Genomic DNA, 19514 nt, shown 5'->3' with positions numbered 1-19514 from the left:
CATGAGCCCTTCATCCCCGCCCTTCTTTTCCTTTTTCCTCTAGTTTCTGTATATGAGAAAAAACATACGACCCATGTTTTTCCGAGTTTGGCTTATTTTGTTTAACATAATGCTCTGAAGTTCCATCCATTTTCTTTGCAAATAACATATTTCATTCTTCTTTATGGCTGAACGAAAACTCGATTGTATGTATGTATGTGTATATATGTGAATATAAACACATACAAATTATATATATACACATTTATACACACATATGCATATACATACATACATACATATCTCCCATTTATCTATTGACACACACTGAGGCTGGTTCCATAATTTGGCTATTGTGAGTTGTACTATAAACATGGGTACAAAGGTATTACTATAATATGATGACTTTCATTCTTTACGACAAATACCAAGGAGTGGTATAGTAGTGTTATATGGTGGTTCCATTTCTAGTCTTTTGAGACCATATGTAATGTTTAAAGACAGGCAAAATAATAAATTAACTTTTGATAAAATTAATTTCAAACTAGAAATTTTGTATTTATTCTTGGGAATAAATAAAAATATAAACTGGGAGAATCTCAGTAAAAATTATCTCATACAGACAAATCAAACTAGTGCTACTAGGAATAAAGCCTTAAATTATATGAACTCGGGCAGCACATTTAATATCTTTAATCAACAGCTTCCCATTAGTCAAGTATAAATCATTAGGTAATTATCAGAAATTAAGTAGAACTAAGGACTAAGTACAACTATGGAAAGTGTTTTGGAAACTATATTAGAAAAGAATATTCTGTTAAAAAACTTAACTATTGGAATAAAAAAGGAAGGATGATGATTAATATTCTAATGAACTTCAAGGTGTACTTCTAATGGTAAAAGAAAAAGAGGAATAGTAGCAAGGTGAGAAAATTTCCAATTACTGCCAAATAATTAACGTTTAAAAATTTTTTTAGTACTTACAAATCTATTAGGCCAGGTAAACATAAATTTTATGATAAATATTTAATGACAATTTAATTTCAGTGACTTTTATAATATATTAGAATTATAATTTTGGAGAAGACCAAGGAAATTAAAGCCTATTCAGAGAGGATAATTAATATGTAGTTGCCATGAAAATTTAACTTTACAGAAAGAAATACAAAGTTTTAAACCTGGAAGAATTCTTCAAAATTACTATGTTCAATCTATTTTATAGATGAAGCTACTGTAGTCCATGCAGTGTGGTTTATTAGTTCTCTGAATAGATTTTAAACATGGACAAAACATTCAAGAGCTAGGAGCTGGAGATATTTTTCAGTGGTAGAGCACTTGCCTAGCATGTGTATCATTAAATGAGTTGTAGAGTGAATGCATAGGTCACTGGTCTCTTTCCCCATCAACCCTCAACTAAAATTTTTTAAATATAACAGTGTTGTTTTTCTCATTTAAACAAAAAAAATACAGTTACACATTTTTTTAGTAAAATAATAATTGTTTTCTGCTTATATATTAATTTCCAGTATTAGATTTGTAGATTCTTATCTCAAATTTATCAACTACGTAAGTGTAATCAATGTTCCTTTAATTAAAGCATAAGAATATATTTGCATAAATTTTATTAAATATTTAATGCTTTCAAGCTCTTCAATATAACTTACCTGTCTTTTCTGCTTTTCCCTTTTTGTTGCTTCCCTGCAAGAATTCTTAATTCTTCTTCTGTAGGATGCTGATACCACCTTAAACTAAGGGGGGAAAATCCTTTTAAATAAATCACTTAAAATCACCAAAATTATTCATTTATTCTACAAATATTTACGGAGTTTCCTATTTGTGAAGACTCTGCAGGGAAATATCATGTGAAAACTAATCCAATATAGGTACTACTGCTTAAGCCTTAAGAGGGCTTAGATTCAAATGCACTTACCAAGCACTTACTAGATGCCAGGCCCTGTAACGTATGTATCTATTTCTTATAAGCTACAAGTATTATTAAAAGTTAACATACAGTAAACTCTTAGGCCAGTGGGCAAGAATCCATTAATGCTCCACCCATCTTTCACATAAAAGAACATCAGTTTCCTAAAAAAGAGGGTGGTTATCTCTCACAAGGTAGACTATTCCTTTTCCCTTCCCTTTAATTTCATTTGAGAATTCTCAAATATTATGTATATAAGAATTCGAGAAAACTGTTGTATTCGAAAACCCTTTATTTTTCTGGCTGTAATCTCCTTTAGTATGTGTTCCAACAACAACTGGGCACATTCACCTCTACCACACAGTCAAAATACCCAAACAAATACATTTATCCCCTCCCAAACACCAACCAGTTCCTTATAATTTTGTTCTACCTCCACTGTCATGTATTTAAAAAATAAAATCAATTAATATTTAAAAAAAATTTTGTTCTACCTAGTTGTCCCACTATCTACATTTCACTTAATTTGATATTCAGATTTTATTTTCAATGTATCCATTCCACATTATCATTTCTGTTCCTCAAACCTTAACAATTCTAAACTCCACCAACTCTATTATAAAAGACTGTGTTCAAACTTTTCCTCAGCATGTCATCCTCTCTAACTCTATCATAAAACTCTTATTAACTGGCCTACCTGCTTTCCTGGATACACTTATCAGATCCACTGGCCTACTTTGTTACTTTTCCATAATGAAAAACTCATGAAATATGCCTGTTTAAATATTTTCCAAAGGCTCTTTACAGGGTAAAAGCAATGAGTAAGGCAACTAAGCAAGGACTCTGACCAAGGTGCTGTAGTTATAAAGAAAGATACACATAGAATTGTTAGATGCTCCAATTTTTTAATCACAAAAATCTAGATTTTTAATACTAAGTATCACAATTTTTACAAATAATTATCAACTGATCTGCCATTCTAAAAACACTACAGAATAGGCAATGTGTATACTGACTGGATATTTGATGATATTCAGGAATTATGGTTAAAAAATTTTGAGCTATGATAATGGGACTGTGATAATTTTTTAAAGCTTAAATATTTCAGAAATATACACTGAAATATTCATGACTAAAATAATAAAATGTGGTGAAATTTGCTACAAATAAAATGTTGGGGGAGGGGAGATGAAGGAGAGTAGAAATGAAACAAGTTTGGTCACCAGCTATTAATTCTGATAACTACACTATTCTATTTTATGTTTAAAATTTTCCAATAAAACACATATGACAAGGACCAAATGTGTACAGAGTTTGTGACTTCCTGTTTCCATAGCCTTTTATAATCTGACCACAGCCTACTTCTACAGATTCACCTTCAACCATTCCCCACTTGAAAGTAAAATATTCGAACTTGACTAAATGACATTTCATTATTCACAAATTCTTTGATCTCTTGCTTTTGCATATATTCTTCTCTCTGCTTATAAACATCTATGCCCCTTCCTGGCAAACTCCTAATTTGTCTTCTAAGTCAGCCTCCCTATAGTATAATAAAGAATATATGTTCTTGGGGCTGAGGATGTGGCTCAAGCGGTAACGCGCTCGCCTGGCATGCACGGGGCGCTGGGTTCGATCATCAGCACTACATAAAAATAAAATAAAGATGTTGTGTCTACCGAAAACTGAAAAATAAATATTAAAAAAAATTCTCTCTCTCCTCTCTCTCTTAAAAAAAAGAATATATGTTCTTTGCCCTCAGATCCTGTCACAAAGCTTCAAAAGTCCCTGGATTATCCTAAGTGAAAAAGGTGTTTTTGTTATGCTGACGAGGTAGCATGCAATAGGTCCCTAAAAAGCTCCAGAATGAGGTCTGGTTACCAGAAACATCTAAACACATTTTGAGAGGGTTGTAGTGATAGAAAGGAAGCTGGACATTGAGTTCAATAATTTAGAAAAACTAATAAATCAGCAATATAAAATCATATCTATAAATAAAATTCCATAAAAACGCTGGATATTGAAGCTCAGAGGAACTTTGTAATTGGTTAACATACAGTTGTGCCCAGAGAGTGACATCTTTTGACTCTGAAGGGAGAGGACATGGAAATTCTATGCTCCTCCCCAGACTGCACCCTACAAGCACCTTTTATAATAAAACTGCAGTCATGAGTACACAGTAGTTTCCTGAGTTGTACCAGTCATTCTAGCAAATTAGTGAACCAAGGAGATCATGGCAACCTTTGGATTTGTAGCCAGCCAATCAGAAGTGGATTGGGTAACCACAGGAACTCAAAGCTGGTGTTTGAAGTAACACAAACACACAAGCAGACTTATGGAGGACTTTTGACTTAACATGTAAAGTATATGCTAACCCTAGTAGTTAAGTGTCAAAAACTGAACTGCATTATTACACCTAGCTGACACCAAATCAGTTAAATAAAAAGTGAAGATTCTAACTGAAAGACTCTCAAAGTGAAGACTGTGACTTGGTTGTTTACTTCAAAGCTAGTATAGTTACTGGCATATAGTAAGTGCTCAAAAAGAATCACTGAACCAAAATAATTTTATTCTCCTCCTAATTTAATAGTTTTAAAGTAAAACATATCCCAACCAAAAAGTCCCTAAATTACAATTAACAGATGAGGAGGCCATTTGTTAGACTCCTGAAATTTCCACTGAAGTCCAGAATTTTAACTTACAGTCGATTCTCGTTATTCGCGGTAGTTATGTTCTATAAAGTCGCCGCGAACATTGAACCATTGTTCCTAGGGGAAATACAGGGTTAGGTTCCTGCGAGCCTCTTGTCACAACATATTCATCAATTGATCAAGACATAACCTTGTTTTATGTGTTTCTGGTAAAGATGCCTTATATAGTATATATTGTTGATTCATTAATATTGAATTCATGGCTAACAGCACTATCCCTCATGTCTGAACAAAGCTTATCTAATCTCTGTAATCACAAGAATAGCATTGTACTGAGTTCTGTGAATATAGCATATTTGCTCCATAAAGCATATCACAGCTTTCTTGTGCCTAGGAATTACTGACAATAAAAGGTTGAGGAACATTTTGAACAATGAAATAACCAACAAAAAGTAAATATTTGAAAATGAAGCCCCAAATAGACCACTAAAAAAAACACCTGTTTACAATATGAGATATGAAACAAGAAGGCAAAGTTGCCTTGTTAGATTCCAACTGGGAACATAGGTTAGGGCCAAATTGTGCACCACTCTATATATCCATGGATGACCAGAAAAACTACATCCAAGTATTAATTTGAGGGTTGCAAATAAATTTTAGCAAGTGGACAAAATTACAAATATGGAATCCACAGGGGGGAAAAAAAAAGAGGCACACATAAGCAGAAGAAAACTATATTTACAAAGACTAAAAATAGTTGTTCAGCTTTGGGAACTATAAATTCATAATCTGTGAAAAATTCGTAGTATAGAAAAATTTAGGTTTTGTTTGTTGGTCGGGTTATTTATTTATTTTTACAGTGCTGGGGATTGAACCATCTGTAGCCCAATTTATATTTAGAATGATGAAATATTTTTAAGACCCTTACATTTTGTAAGAACCATTTTCTTTTAAGACATACTCATGCTTCTTTCATCTTATTTTTATAAATCCATTTTTCTAAAATATATTATGCTTGTTATAGTTTTTACAGGATAATTTAGGGTCATCCTCACTACTAACAATTTTTCAAAGGTGAAATATATGGATTTCATATACTTTTAGGACTACTTAGTTCTAATTTGTTTACTTATCTATTCATTCATTCATTCATTCATTAGCCATTTATGGAACACCCACTATGCAGCAGGCACTCTGCTAGGCAATGGAGATATAATCATGCCTAATAATGCCAAAGTCCATGCCTTTTTGATGCTTCTCTTCAATCAGGGCAGAATTTAACTAATTTTAAATAATAAAAATTAATTACAAATTGTAATATCAGTGAAAGAACAAAATAAATGGCAACCAGTAACTTAAAAGGATAAGAAAAATGAAGGGAAGCACACATTCCAGGCATGGAATTGCATGTCCAAAAGCACAGTTGTGATAAGACACAATACTACTGTAACTAAAAAGCCAAAGAGGCAATAGCTTCAGGAAGAAACACAAAAGGGAAGCCAAAGAGATAGGAAAGGAAATAGATCATGCAAAGCCTTATAGGTCACGGTCATTGTATGAAGTTTAGATTTTTTGCTAAAATAATAGTCTCAAAGTAGGGGAGAGAAATAATAAATTTATATTTTAAGCCCCTTTGCTGCTCAGTAAAATGGAGGGAGGCAATGAAGAATAGCAAGAAGATGTATTTTAGACACCCAAATCAATAGGTCCTGATGATGGACTTAAGGTAGTGAGTAAAAAAAGAAAGGAATCCAGAATGTTCTCTACATTTCTGATTTGAATAAGATGGTGATACATTCTGTGATACGGAATAGAGGAGGAAGAAACCAGGAACTTTAGTTTAAGTGCCAATGAGACATCAAGTGAAAATATCAGGAAGGCAACAGTATACTGGAATCTAGAGCTCAGAGAGCTGGGATCATTACATAATTGTAGTATTTAAATACAAGAAAATTAATAAAAATGAACTGAAGAGAAAGTGAAAACGGTAAAAGGCTAAACAGTTAATGAGGAAGTATAGATAACTTTTGTAACAAATGATTATGAAGAGAAACAGAAGTAGGCCAGAAACTAAGAATAAATATAATAGGCCTTAAGTTTTTGAAGAAGGGAGGCAGGCAGGGTTGTAGCTCTTCTTTTTTTTTGTTGTCGTTCAATGATAGATCTTTAAAAAACAAAACAGTATCTTTGCAAACAGGAATGATCCAATGTAAAATGGAACAACTGATGACCTAGGAATAGATGGAATGGCCAAAGCATCAAAATCTGAGTGAAAGTTATAGGGAAAGAGGCCTAGAGCTTAAATGCATGAATGGGTCTCTGATAGGACACTTCTTCTGCAGGCAAAAACTAAAATATATAAAAACTTTAAAAATACAAATAAAGATGAGGGGTTGTACATGTAACTAAGGTTATGGATTTTTTAGTGTGAACGTGATAGGCTCTGGTTTCAGGTTGAGGCAATTACACAAACGTAAGGTTTGAGAAAAGAATTCTAGTTGAAAACGCTGTCTGAGAAGTAGAACATACATACACTACCAAGTAGCATGCAGTGGCCATAAGACCAGAGGTCATGATTTTGAGGTAAAACCTAAAAGTAAGTTTGCCTGACTTTAATAACAGTCGATGCTTTTTACATAGTTTGATTTTATATCATATAGTTCCCACTTACTGTATTTTGTATTCATGTCTCAGTTTTTAGTCTTTTCCTTGCTGTTACTAAATAGGCCTATCCTTAGCAAAATGATAGCCTACCAGCAACTGTTGCACTATGCCTTTCAAATATTGGCTTGAAGACAAATGCAACAGTTTATCAGATTTAGAGTTCATGCAGCAGTTAATAACAGCCACAAAAATACAATTAAAGATAAATGTTTTAATATGTTAAGCCAAAGAACACCATGTAAAAATTGTACATACATTTTATCATAACCGTAGGGGAAATTATGAGAGAAAAGTGACAAGGAAATTCAACAAAATTAGCAGTCATTGTCTTTGGGTGATGGGACTATATATCACCTCTTATTTTTATTTTTTTTAATCAAATTGCCATCTTTTCCTATACTGTAGATATAAAAAAAAACTTTTTTAAAAAATAAAGAGATCTCACTAAAACACTGAGACTCTTGCATTTAAGTTAAATATTTTAATTAAAGCATATTTTATGACATTGACCTTGGCTATTCAGCGATTTTTTTTCACTTAAGTTTTTAATTCAGACTGTCAGCCAGTATCTCCAATAATAAAGATAATCTGGTACTGCACATTACTAAATTATTAAGTTAATTTTTCAATAATCATTCTTATATAAACGACTTACATAAAATATTACCAGACCATTATAGCTGTGTTCAATAGCATTGAAAAAATAGGTGGTGGAAATATAGAATGTACAGACCTAGACTTTATTTGTAAAATTTAAGCAACAATGTCATTTACAGTGAACTACTTTAGAAACTTAAAATGGAAAACCTACATATGAACAAATATATAAAAACATACTATTGATAGTGTAAGCTAAAGAATTTTAATATATAAACAATCATACAAAATTGTATGCCAGGGTATAGTTCACTGTTATGAGTTGAATGTTTGGGTCTTCTCAAATTTCTTTTTGAAATCCAATTCCCAATGTGATATTTGGAGATTGGGCCTTTGGAAGGCAATGTTAGATCATAAAGGTTGAATCTTCATAAATGATATTAGCCCTTTAAAAAAAAAAAAAAAAAGGCTTGCTCTCTTTCAACCATGTGAGGATATAAAAGTCAGTAGTATGCAACTCAGAAGAGGGACCTCACAAAAATAGACCATGGTAGTCCTGATCTTAGAGATCCAGCTTCCAGAATTTGAGAAACAAATGTCTGTTTTTAATAGGCACTCAGCCTACAGTACTTTGTTATAGTAGCTTGAAATAAGAAGGCAGTAATTAAAGACAATTTCCATTTCTGTTTTAAATTGCCATAATTTTGAGAAATGAGGGGGAAAAACTGAACAAGAACAAATACAACTTAAAACCTAGACAATCTTTCAGCATAAGTAGGTATTTTATTTTCTATTTTGAGACATTTGTTATACAGAAACATTCTCCTCTTTTTCATTGGAAATTTTAATAGAGTATCATGATCATTTTGAAATTGGAAGTTAAGACCACTAAGGCAGAAGAGCAAGGACTCAAGCATTCCATAGGGTGATAGCTGAAAATTCAATCTTTCCCTTAGGTCATAGGTCCCACCTACTGTGCATTTGAATAGTAGGTTTCTGTCACCAAAGGGAACTTGCAGACTGTTAGATCAGGCAACATGCAACACAGAACAGGCAAAAAGAATTAGAATGATTGAATATGAAGGTGTTATAACACCCTCTTTCTCCAATATGGGATGAGACAAAAATCAGAATAAATTTGACTAAAATATATTTTTGATGAAGGATATATGAAGGGAAGTAGCAGACCAAAGTGAGAGATTAGGGAAATAAAGGGGTGGAGAAAAATACATGAATTTTGAGATAAACAATTAGGAAAATGGAAAGCAAGTTCAGAAAGGAGGCTATTATGAAGAAAAAGCAAATCCTACTCCTCATGCAAAACCCACTATTCAAATGTACAAAGAATGTAACCTATCACTTACCTCTCCATGAAATGAGGAGCCAAGCAAACTTCAAAACAAAAAGTAACTTTTAATTACAATAGAAAGTTAAGAATACTTTGGCTACAAATCAGTAGCCACCATGAAGAACACTTAGGCAAAATGTGTTACTTATGTGAGGAAAGGTTGTTCATACTAAAGATACAGAGAAAGCAACCTAAGATTTTCTTCCCTATGGGAAGAAAGGAGAAACACTCTAAAAGCATTAGGCTCTTCAGGCTGAGTGGGTTTTTGTTTGTTTGTTTGTTTGTTTTGGTACTTGGGGATTGAACCCAGGATGCTTTACCAGTGAGCTACATCCACAGCCCTTTTTATTTTTTGACATAGGGTCTCACTAAGTTTTTGAGACCGGCCTTGAACTTGTGGCCCTCTTACCTGAGTCCTCTGAATCACTGGCATTACAGGTACGTGAGTTTTTCCAGGTAATAATACATACCATGGGTTATTGGCCAAAGAGATCTAACTACACAGTTTTTGCTCAAGTAGGAAACCCTTCAACGAAGTCTGACAATTATAAAAAGACATGTAAGAAAAGGAGAACTAATAATATTTTCCAATACAGGTTGAGTATCTCTTATCTGAAAGTATTCAGAGTTCAGATTTGGGGAGTATATGCATTATACACAATGAGATATCTTAGGGACAGGACCCAAGTCTAAGTAAATTCATCTGTTTCCATATACACATAGCCTGAAGGTAATTTTATATAATATTTTTAGTGCACCTGCATTTTGATTGTACAAGACATCACAGGTGTTGAATTTTCCATTTCATCAGTCAAAATAGTTTCAAATTTTAGATTGCTGCAGGGGATTTGGGATTTTTAAGTTAGGCATACTCAATCTGTGTTTTCCTATTTTAAAAAACCTGAAAGGATGAAATACAAAATATTTTTAATTTAGTAACATGGGATAAATTTAATGCCAAATGATGAGGTGAGGGGTACAGATTGAGCAACAGGTAATATTTCTTAAGCTCTACTTCATATTTAATAGGTTTTTAGTAATCAATGTTGATGTGTTTTTGAATTTAGCTAAAATAAAAGCTAAGTAGCCAAAGAATGACCATAAGAATACAGTAAGTAAAGAGAATTCTCATAACACCTATAACCTGAAGGATATATTCTAAAAGGTAAAGTAGACATAGGAGAAAATGTAAAAAGAAGATAATAATCTTAAATAAATTACTCTGTAAACTGCCAATGAAAGTCACCATGGTAGTAGAAAAGTTAAGACTTATTTCCTGAAATTTAAAACTTAGTTATGTATGACAATTCCAGGACAAGATGAGGAGTGGATAACAGCCATAAATCAAATAAATATAGCAGTCTCTCATTTACCCTCAGGGAATATATTCAAAGACAAACCCTCATCTTGTAGATGCTTGAAACCACATGTGCCAAACCCTATATATGCTAACTTTTTCCTGTACATATAAACTTATTGATAACTTATAAATTAGGCACAATAAAAGACCAATAATAACTAATAATAGAACAGTTACAACAAAATATTGTAATAAAATTTATGTTAATGCGGTCTGTCAAAATGTCTTATTATACTGTACTTACCTTCTTGTGATGACATATGTAAAATAACACAATGCCTACATGATGAGATGGAGTGAATGTCATAGGCATTGTAACATATGATGCAAGGGTGACTTGAATATGGCACTTCAATAGCACGAGAGTAGATCTGATTTCGAGATGGCTACTAACTGACTAACAAGCAGATAGCTTGTAGATGCTAGACAAAGGGATGATTTACATCCCAGGTAGGAAGAACATGAGATTTCATCACACTAGTCAGAATGGTGCACAATTTTAAATTATAAATTATTTATTTCTGAATTTTCCATTTAATATTATCAGACCACAATTAACTGCAGGTAACTGAAATAGTAGAAAGTCAAATGGCAGGTAAGGGGAACTACTACATTAGACTATGAATCAAACTTCTTGGGGAAGAGATCTGGATTTGTTTCATTTCTCAGTATAGAGACTTGAGTAAATCATTTAAAATTGTTTCCTCATTTGTAAAAAAAAACAGAGATAATATCACCCATTGCAAAAAAGAAGACACTCATCAACTTTTTTTTACTTCTGGGTACAATAAAGACAACATTTCCCTGTTACCCTGCCCTTTAGTTAAAACTAGTCAAAGAATCTCAGCCTACTGAATGTGGGCAGAAATGCTGAATATATTTCTAAGCTCAATACTGCAGAATCTCCTGAAAGATCCATAGCCCTCTCTGTTTACTTGCCAACTGGCATAGCATCTAATAGAGGACTCCAAGGTCACAGGAGGAACAGAAGAGCCCCAAGATAGAAGAAAGCTAGAATCCCTAAGCCACCCCTTGAAGGATAACTGAATCCTTAAATAACTCTTCTGTGAAAGATCTACCTGGAGAGATGTCCAACCCCTTTGAATCCCCATTTGACCCTGATCCCTTTCTAAAGAAAATAAGTAAGAAATTGATATTAACAGATAATAACTGATGTTAATTTCAGACACAGATTTTGGAGGTCATGACATATCCCAATGCATCCCCCCCCTACTTAGCTAAGAGTATACAGATTTAAGTGAGATAAAAGATTTTTAAAAATTTCTTCAATATAATTTTATACAAATATAAAGGTGATATAATGGAATTAAACTAGGCTAAAGACTACACAGTATTTTTAATAAAAGTTTATTTTAAAAGCAATATATAAATGTTATTTAACACAAGCTAGAAAATAAATTATTTAGATTGCTAATTTATACAAAAACTGCTTATTTCTTTCAGTGTAATCGCTTACTCCTTCATGGTATTGACTAATTCAGGAAATAGGCTACTAATAAAGTTAACATACTGAACATGTGTACCTTTAAACTCTCCATTTTAAAGGGACAGAAATTAATTAATGATACCAAAGAGAAGTTATAACTTTTAAGAAAATTATGAACTATTTATTTACAATTTGAGTTTGTTACCTGTGTTATAAGTAAATATCAAAACAATATATACAAATAAATTTGTTATTAGTTGAGAACTTAAGTAGTTCTATTCAATACTATTCAATACTCCCAAACCATTCTACACTATTCAGTTTTTAAAAAGTCCTCACAAGGCTCTCTCCTTTAAGCATTTTACAGACCTTAAAGACTATCCTTAAATTTCTCTTTTCTCAACTCAACTGCTCAGAAGGTTTAAAATGGAAATTCTCATTTCTGGTTAACAGTCTTCTTACATGGGCAACGAACTGAGAGATTTTTAGATTTTTTTCAATACAATTAAAACATTATAATTTCATATTTTAAAAGGTTGTAAAAACCTCTTTTATATAAACTTATCAAATAGTAAAACCCACGATTTTATTCAACTGAGCTAGTTGATAACACTAAGCAAGTTAGTTTTCATTACCTCAAAATTTCAGTACTAACACTGAAGAAAAAGGGTAGATGACCTTAAAAACACAAAACTGTGAGGAAATGAAACTAACAATAACAGAAAAGTCACCATTATTAGAATATCTTGATATCCATGAAAGCTGATATGGCATTAAAGATGGCATTAATACAAAAGGTAATCTGTTTATAAAAGTATCTTAAGATCATGAAGAAAATCAACTTCATGTTTACCTTTGAAGACTGAATTCCCCCTCAAGTTATGTATATATTCTATGACACATTATTGTTAAAAGCAAAGCTTTTAAATATAATACATTATTCCAATATTAACGAAATAATCAGATTTTGATCTCTAAGTTTTAGTTTTTCCTAGAGGACGTAAGTTTTACAGAAACAAATGGAAAGCAGAACACGTAAGAACAAAACCGCTAAGTTCTTTATAGCTAAAAGAGATCTAGAAGCCTCACTGGACCACAAGAATATAGTTTAGAAATGTGCAATTCTCAGAAGAAAAGCTAACTTAATGTAGTTTATATCCTTTACAAACTCAGATTCTATTTACTTAGAATTAATGATAATTTGCACAGCTGATATTACTGATAGTTCTACTGAAAATCATTTTGATAAGCAAAGTAAGTAAACATGATGACATAAGGCATATTAAAAATATATAGTAAATATCTAGTTAGATGATTTTCACTTATAAAATAGGTCAAACAGAGGCATTCAACTTTACCAAAACTTTAGTTATTATCTATTTTCCAATATACACTAGGAAACACCTGTTATTTCATACATTAATCATACATACACACGTTATAATGTTCCAAAAAATTTATAGCAGTTTAAATATTTTTCTATATTTGAACATCAATGAGACAAATACAAAAATAAAGAACGTAAATAATTAAAAATCAAAAATAAATTCTATGAAGGAAATTAAGGTTTGTTAATGGAAAGGCTCTGAATTAAATAAAGGCATATTCCTCTTGCAGTATATGAAATCATTAGTAGGAGAGTTATCCATTATTTTCTAGCTTTAAAGGGTCTGAACAAAAGAAAATGGACACTCAAGGTAGTAACAGAATTTGACTATTCACTAGAAATGATTAATTAAAGTAGACACAGGATCAAATTTATCACTTGCCTCTCACAATTACATGGGATTTTGGCATGCATTTCTGTTTTCAGACATTTTGCTTTTGTCTAAACTGTATCACTCTTAGTTAACTCCTTTTCTTTTAATCTTATTATTTTATTGTACATATTTTAGCAAAGCAACTTAGTTCTTTTGTGGAAAGAATATAGACAGTAGATAGCTTTCAGTACAGTAGATAAATTAAACTCCCACAATGCAACTTCTCACTTTCCTTGATGAACTAGTTTAAAATTCTTTGCAGTAAAACAAATTAACTCTCATAATAAACTCTCAATTGAGTAAATAACAACAGGACACATACTTTTGAGTATTTTTTCCCAATAGATGGTAAAAATATTTAAGCATTTTGATTTCTAATTTCTCATCTTCTTGTTACCAACTTTTAAAAAGTTAACTAGAAAATATGCATGGTATTCTTAGTGGCCAGCCATTCAGCAGACAAAAGAAAAGGGGAGTGGGATGGATTACTGAACTCTTGTCCATGACCCTATTACCTTTGTGATATATAACAACTAATATATGAAATAAGAGTAACAGCTACATTTTCTCATGACCTTCCTTTGTTATACTTTTAGAAAAAGGAATTAGTACTTCTAGAAATCTTGTAAACTAGAAATCAAAAGTGCCCGTCACAATCAGCCTACCCTTGCCTTACCTGCCATTACAGAGTAGCCATCGAGCAAGAGAATAGTGAGGTATAATCTTCTGCATGACACTGGCCATCACCATGGTAACAACCAGCTGTATACCTATCACACCCTGTGTAAAAAACAAACAAATTTAACAATGAATGAATTTAGATTTGGGAATGCTGCTGGAAAATTTGTTGTACATTTTGAAAAGTACATTTTAAGAAAAATGAGTTAACTATTGAAATACAATCATTATTCTGGCATTTAGGTACTCAAGACTAGTCTTAAATTTAAAATACAGTATGTGGTCTCATCTCAGTACTCTATGAGTTTCCCAGAGTGTCACATCCATGTGAATAAGTCAAATGAAGAAGCATATTCAAAATCTATTCCCAGGAATGTTCTATATAAATTAAGGGTATCAGGACTGGGGTTGTGGCTCAGTGGTAGAGTGCCTGCCTAGCATGTGTGAGGCCCTGGGTTTGATTCTCAGCACCACATTAAAAAAAAAAAAAAAAAACATATTAAAAGAAAAAAGATTAAGGGAATAAAATCATGGCATTTGTAGGTAAATGGATGGCACTGGAGAAGATAATGCTAAGTGAAGTCAGCCAATACCAAAAAAACAAATGCCGAATGTTTTCTCTGATATAAGGAGGCTGACTCATAGTGGTGTAGGGAGGGGGAGCATGGGAGGATTAGATGAATTCTAGATAGAGAAGAGGTGTGGGAGTAAAAGGGAGGGGGCAGTGGATTAGCAAGGGCAGTAGAATGTGATGGATAACATTATCCAAAGTACATGTATGAAGACTCTAATTGTGTGTCAACATACTTTATATATAAACAGAGATATGAAAAATTTGTGGCATATGCAATAAGAATTGTAATGCAAAAAAACCCCCCAAAAGTACATGTATAAAAGCATAAATACTCTATACAAAGATATGAAAAATTGTACTCTGTGTAATAAGAATTGTAATGCATTCCAGTGTCGTGTATTTAAAAAAATAAAATCAATAAAACTAAAAAAAAAAAAAATTAAAGGTATCAAACTGAAGTGAAAAATAGTGATTTCTTCATTTTTCTCTAATTTACTCAACATACTTAAAATATTAATTTGGCAAACTTTAAATAAATATGTGCCTGACATAGTAGCACACCTGAAATCCAGTAGCTCTGGAAGCTGAGGCAAGAGGATTAAAAATTCAAAGCCAGCCTCAGCAACTTAGCAAGGCCCTAAGCAACTGAACAAGACTGTCTCAAAATAAAATATTAAAAAAGATGGGGCTCAGTGGTTAAGCGCCACTGGGTTCAACCTCTGGTACAAAAAAAAAAAAAGTAAAAGTATTATATATATATATATTTTTTTTATTTTTTAACTCTACATTGGTAGCAAATGATTAAGAGTACCCACTATATTAAGTGTGATGGCATCCCTGGCCTGAAAATTACTAAAAAAGAAAACTGAACTCATACTGTCTTTACCTACTTACAGTGAGTAGCTCTTCTAATAATGTTCAACAATTCTTTTACTTTTCTCCCATCAATCCCTTCATTATCTATTAGTTGTTTGGGGTATGTTATTCAAATATTCTGCATCTGTTTCCGCTTCTATAAGGCAGAATTAATAAATCAAACTACCTAATCAAAGTATGATATAAACTGTGCCTTGTACAAACTAAGTAATAAATACAAGTAATACATATATGTTAGTACTATCTGTGCATATGCAGAAAGCATATGTTAGTCACATTCATTAAATATCACAGCTATTAAATGACATTTCAGAAAGTCTGATCTAGAAGATATATATTATGGCAAGTGATAAACTGAAGGGGAATATCTTACCCACTCTTTTCCCTTCCTTCAAATCATGAAACATAGTGAGATGATACTAATAGACCCACTATTAAAGATGTAAACCATATTAAGGCAAAAACTAACAAAAATCAGAAAACTGAAATGACCAGAATTAGCAATATCTATTATGTTTCTAATAATCCAGACCAGAAACAATGATGCTTTAAACTGTATCCATATCTTTGGTTAGCAGAAAGGAAATACATTCTAGAGATATGGTTAAAGAATTCAAGAGACTGACCAAATATGGAGACAAAGGATGAATTAAAGAGACTTACCACAAAGAAAGGTAGGCACCACAGTATAGCTGGTACATTTTCAGTGTTGTAATTAACATGTAACTAAAAAGTATGCAATGCCAAAATGCAACCTTGCTCTGTTGCTTTATTTTATATGCCATTTTTAAGTGAAGCTCTTTAAGTGAAGCTGAAAGTAACTTTTTTAAGTGAAACTTAAAAAAAGGGTTGAAAGTAACTCTTTTTAAGTGAAGCTGAAAGTAACTTACCAAAACTTCACCTGTGTACTATGCTAATAAATAAATATATTATTATATAATAGAAATATTCCAATCTTCTACATATCGTTATGTTGCTCAGGCTTGCCTCAAACTTGCAATCCTCCTGCCTCAGCCTCATAAGTAGTTGGGATTATAGGCACGCACCACCACAGTGGCCAATATATTATTAATATTGAACCTAAATCAACATTTAAGACATTAACATGAAATCCACACAGTATACACATCAAGGATTAACATACTAAAGTACAGTCTCTAATTAGTTAAAAGGCCATTTAAAATTCAAATAGAATTCTAATGACCTGTCTTAACTGCCCAAGGTTGCCTTTGCCATGTATATACATTTGAGTTTATAAAAAAGCAGAATCTGAAATGTTTAAAGATCAAATTTCCTGAGTATTTTTGTTACTTTTAAATAAAGGAAAATGCTTAAGTCAATTTTACCATAAACTTGAAACATAAATTTAATAATAGAAAATTGCTAAACTGAGATTCAGTGAAGCTACAAAGTCCATCAAATTTGAAGTCTCAAAGCACACAACCATATGGGTCATTGACTCAAGTAGCCTTAATGGTTTTATTAAGGCTTGAAAACAATAACTTGACTAAAGAGATGGTTTCTGTCTGGACTCATTGCCCCTAGGTTCTGACTCTTGATAACTGGGACTGGGAAAAGTCATTTATGAAATAGCCCATAAGGACCCAAGAAGGGTGAAACACTGGGGTAACTTAGGTTTCAACCTTTCCACATCTATTAACCTGAGGTCATGAAGAGCAAGAAAGTTATTTGTCCTTAGTGTCTAGAAGAATGATCATTTCAATTTTTGTCAGTAATAGTTTCTGAGTAAGTTTAAAAAAATTCTTCCCAATAAAAATTAAATATTTCTCCAAGAAATGAAATATACCAAATAACAGTTTTTTCCTGGTTTGTCAAAACTTAAAATAAAACCTCAAAACTTAAATATAAATGGTGCAATTTTAAATTTCACGCTTTGAATGTGTCAACCTCAGTGGAGTTGACATTTTGCTATGTTTCATTAAACTAGCTCTCCTGTTGACAAACAGATTGAAACAAAGCATTGTTTACCATTAGAAAGCATATCTGCATGTAAATTTGGGACTCAGACCAACCCAAATGGTTTCAATTATCATCTCTCTGAATAAGTTGGAAGGGAGATAAAAGAAAGAGAATGTTATCTAATGTCCTACCTATTTTTTGTTTTCTTGATTTTTCACATGTTTTAGTGACAGCTAGATATGTTTAGACAGACTTCTTAGACATGCTCAAATAATTTTTACTACAAAAGAAGATGTAAACTTTGTCATTTCAATCTAGGTTCACATAAATCTTAAGAGTGCATACTTTAAATATTTAAACAAATAATCCCTGAACAATTTACAAACGAGGTAAAGGGGATTCAAACAACCAAGACCATAAAACTACCCAGTTAGGGTAATCTGGAACCCAAACACTTAATGTCCAGCTTAATGCTTTTCCCACTAAAGTCTAATCTAGTTCATTTAATGATCACCACTGAGGAACAAACTACATGCATGGGCCATAGATCACTAGCAACATGGAGAAAGTGCATGGTCCTTGCCATCAATGAGTAGCCAGTCCACTGGGATAGTACATAGAATATTATATAGCCAAGTTATGAGAAGATAGGAAGTTTGTGAGAACACAGCAAAAAGGTAAAAATTATTGAGGGCAAAAAAATGTGAAAGGTTTTTTTGTTTGGAAGGTAAAGTATGAGTCAAGACAGCATTCTCAGTTTAGTGAATAATTACTACTATCAGCTTCACATAGAAATATGTTAGGACAAAAACCAGATACTGAAGGGCAAAAACTATCAGGCTTAGAATTTAACCTGAAGGCAAGAGGAATCCCATGAAAAGCAATATGATCTGATGGAAAGTTAAGAAAAATAGTTGTGGATTCCCAAGTCAAGAATGAATGAGTGAGAGTCCAGTAGCAGTACTAGGACAACTGTCCAAGAATAAGAGGAGGACCTGAACTAAAGATAAGAAATAGAGGTGCAGTCTCGCTTACTTTGGTGGTAAAACTATATGTAAGAACTATACATACCTTCACATAGTGATAACTTATTTAATATCTCAAATAATATTAATAATCACTGTAAATTCAAACTATACCACCATAGAACTTGCATGTATAAATAGAAAAACAATGAAAATTAAAATTTAGAAATATGCCATCTACCTAATATGAACCTAGTATCTTGCTGGCTGTTATCAGGGAGCTGGCACAAAAAATTTTTGGTTTTCACTGACTGTATTATCCCAAACACCTGGAAGAATATCATTTCGAGTTCAGAACACACAGTAATTAGGGCACATGTGTGTTGAATGGATGCATGGCATTACTGTTAAAAAAAAAAAAAAAATCTGTCTTAATAAAATTTAAAATCCATGAGTAACATTAGTTAACAACAAATATATCAAGACAATATTGAAGCACCAAATTCCATACAAGAAGTGTTACAGAAATTTAACAATTGGGTATAACAGTTTCATTTATTTGATGAGATTTAAGATGGAAACTGAAATCACAGAAAAGTAAAATGAAGGAAATTTCAGATAAAAGATAAATGTGAACATAAAATAGCATACACAACAAAAAGCCTAGCTTAACAAAATGGCAAGTAACTGTGAGAAATAAGATGAAGACAAAATTTTAGATCACTGAAAATCTTTAAAACCAAAAAGAGGTATTTAGCTTACATGTCTCATCAC

At 32.2% G+C, this 19514-nt stretch overlaps 1 protein-coding gene across 6 annotated transcripts in view; it reads right to left on the bottom strand.

The window, feature by feature from the left end:
- Tmem161b (transmembrane protein 161B) overlaps nt 1-19514 on the bottom strand; it is a 64252-nt gene that overhangs the window by 31278 nt on the left and 13460 nt on the right. For 3 of the 6 annotated variants that reach the window (XM_027927604.2, XM_071612433.1, XM_071612432.1), the window contains exons 2-3: nt 14404-14507; nt 1644-1727 (exon numbers count right to left, since the gene is read on the bottom strand). In XM_027927604.2, coding sequence (XP_027783405.1) covers nt 1644-1727; nt 14404-14507 — 188 coding nt within the window. Of the gene's footprint in view, nt 1-1643; nt 1728-4602; nt 4669-14403; nt 14508-19514 lie in introns of those variants that run through there. The other 3 variants (XM_071612434.1, XM_027927605.2, XM_071612435.1) reach the window with 3 other exon arrangements.

The sequence above is a fragment of the Marmota flaviventris genome, chromosome 5 (assembly GCF_047511675.1).
Source record: "Marmota flaviventris isolate mMarFla1 chromosome 5, mMarFla1.hap1, whole genome shotgun sequence".
Classification (NCBI taxonomy): domain Eukaryota; kingdom Metazoa; phylum Chordata; class Mammalia; order Rodentia; family Sciuridae; genus Marmota; species Marmota flaviventris.
The sequence above is the reverse complement of the archived record's forward strand: the minus strand, read 5'-3'. Positions and strand labels throughout refer to the sequence as shown.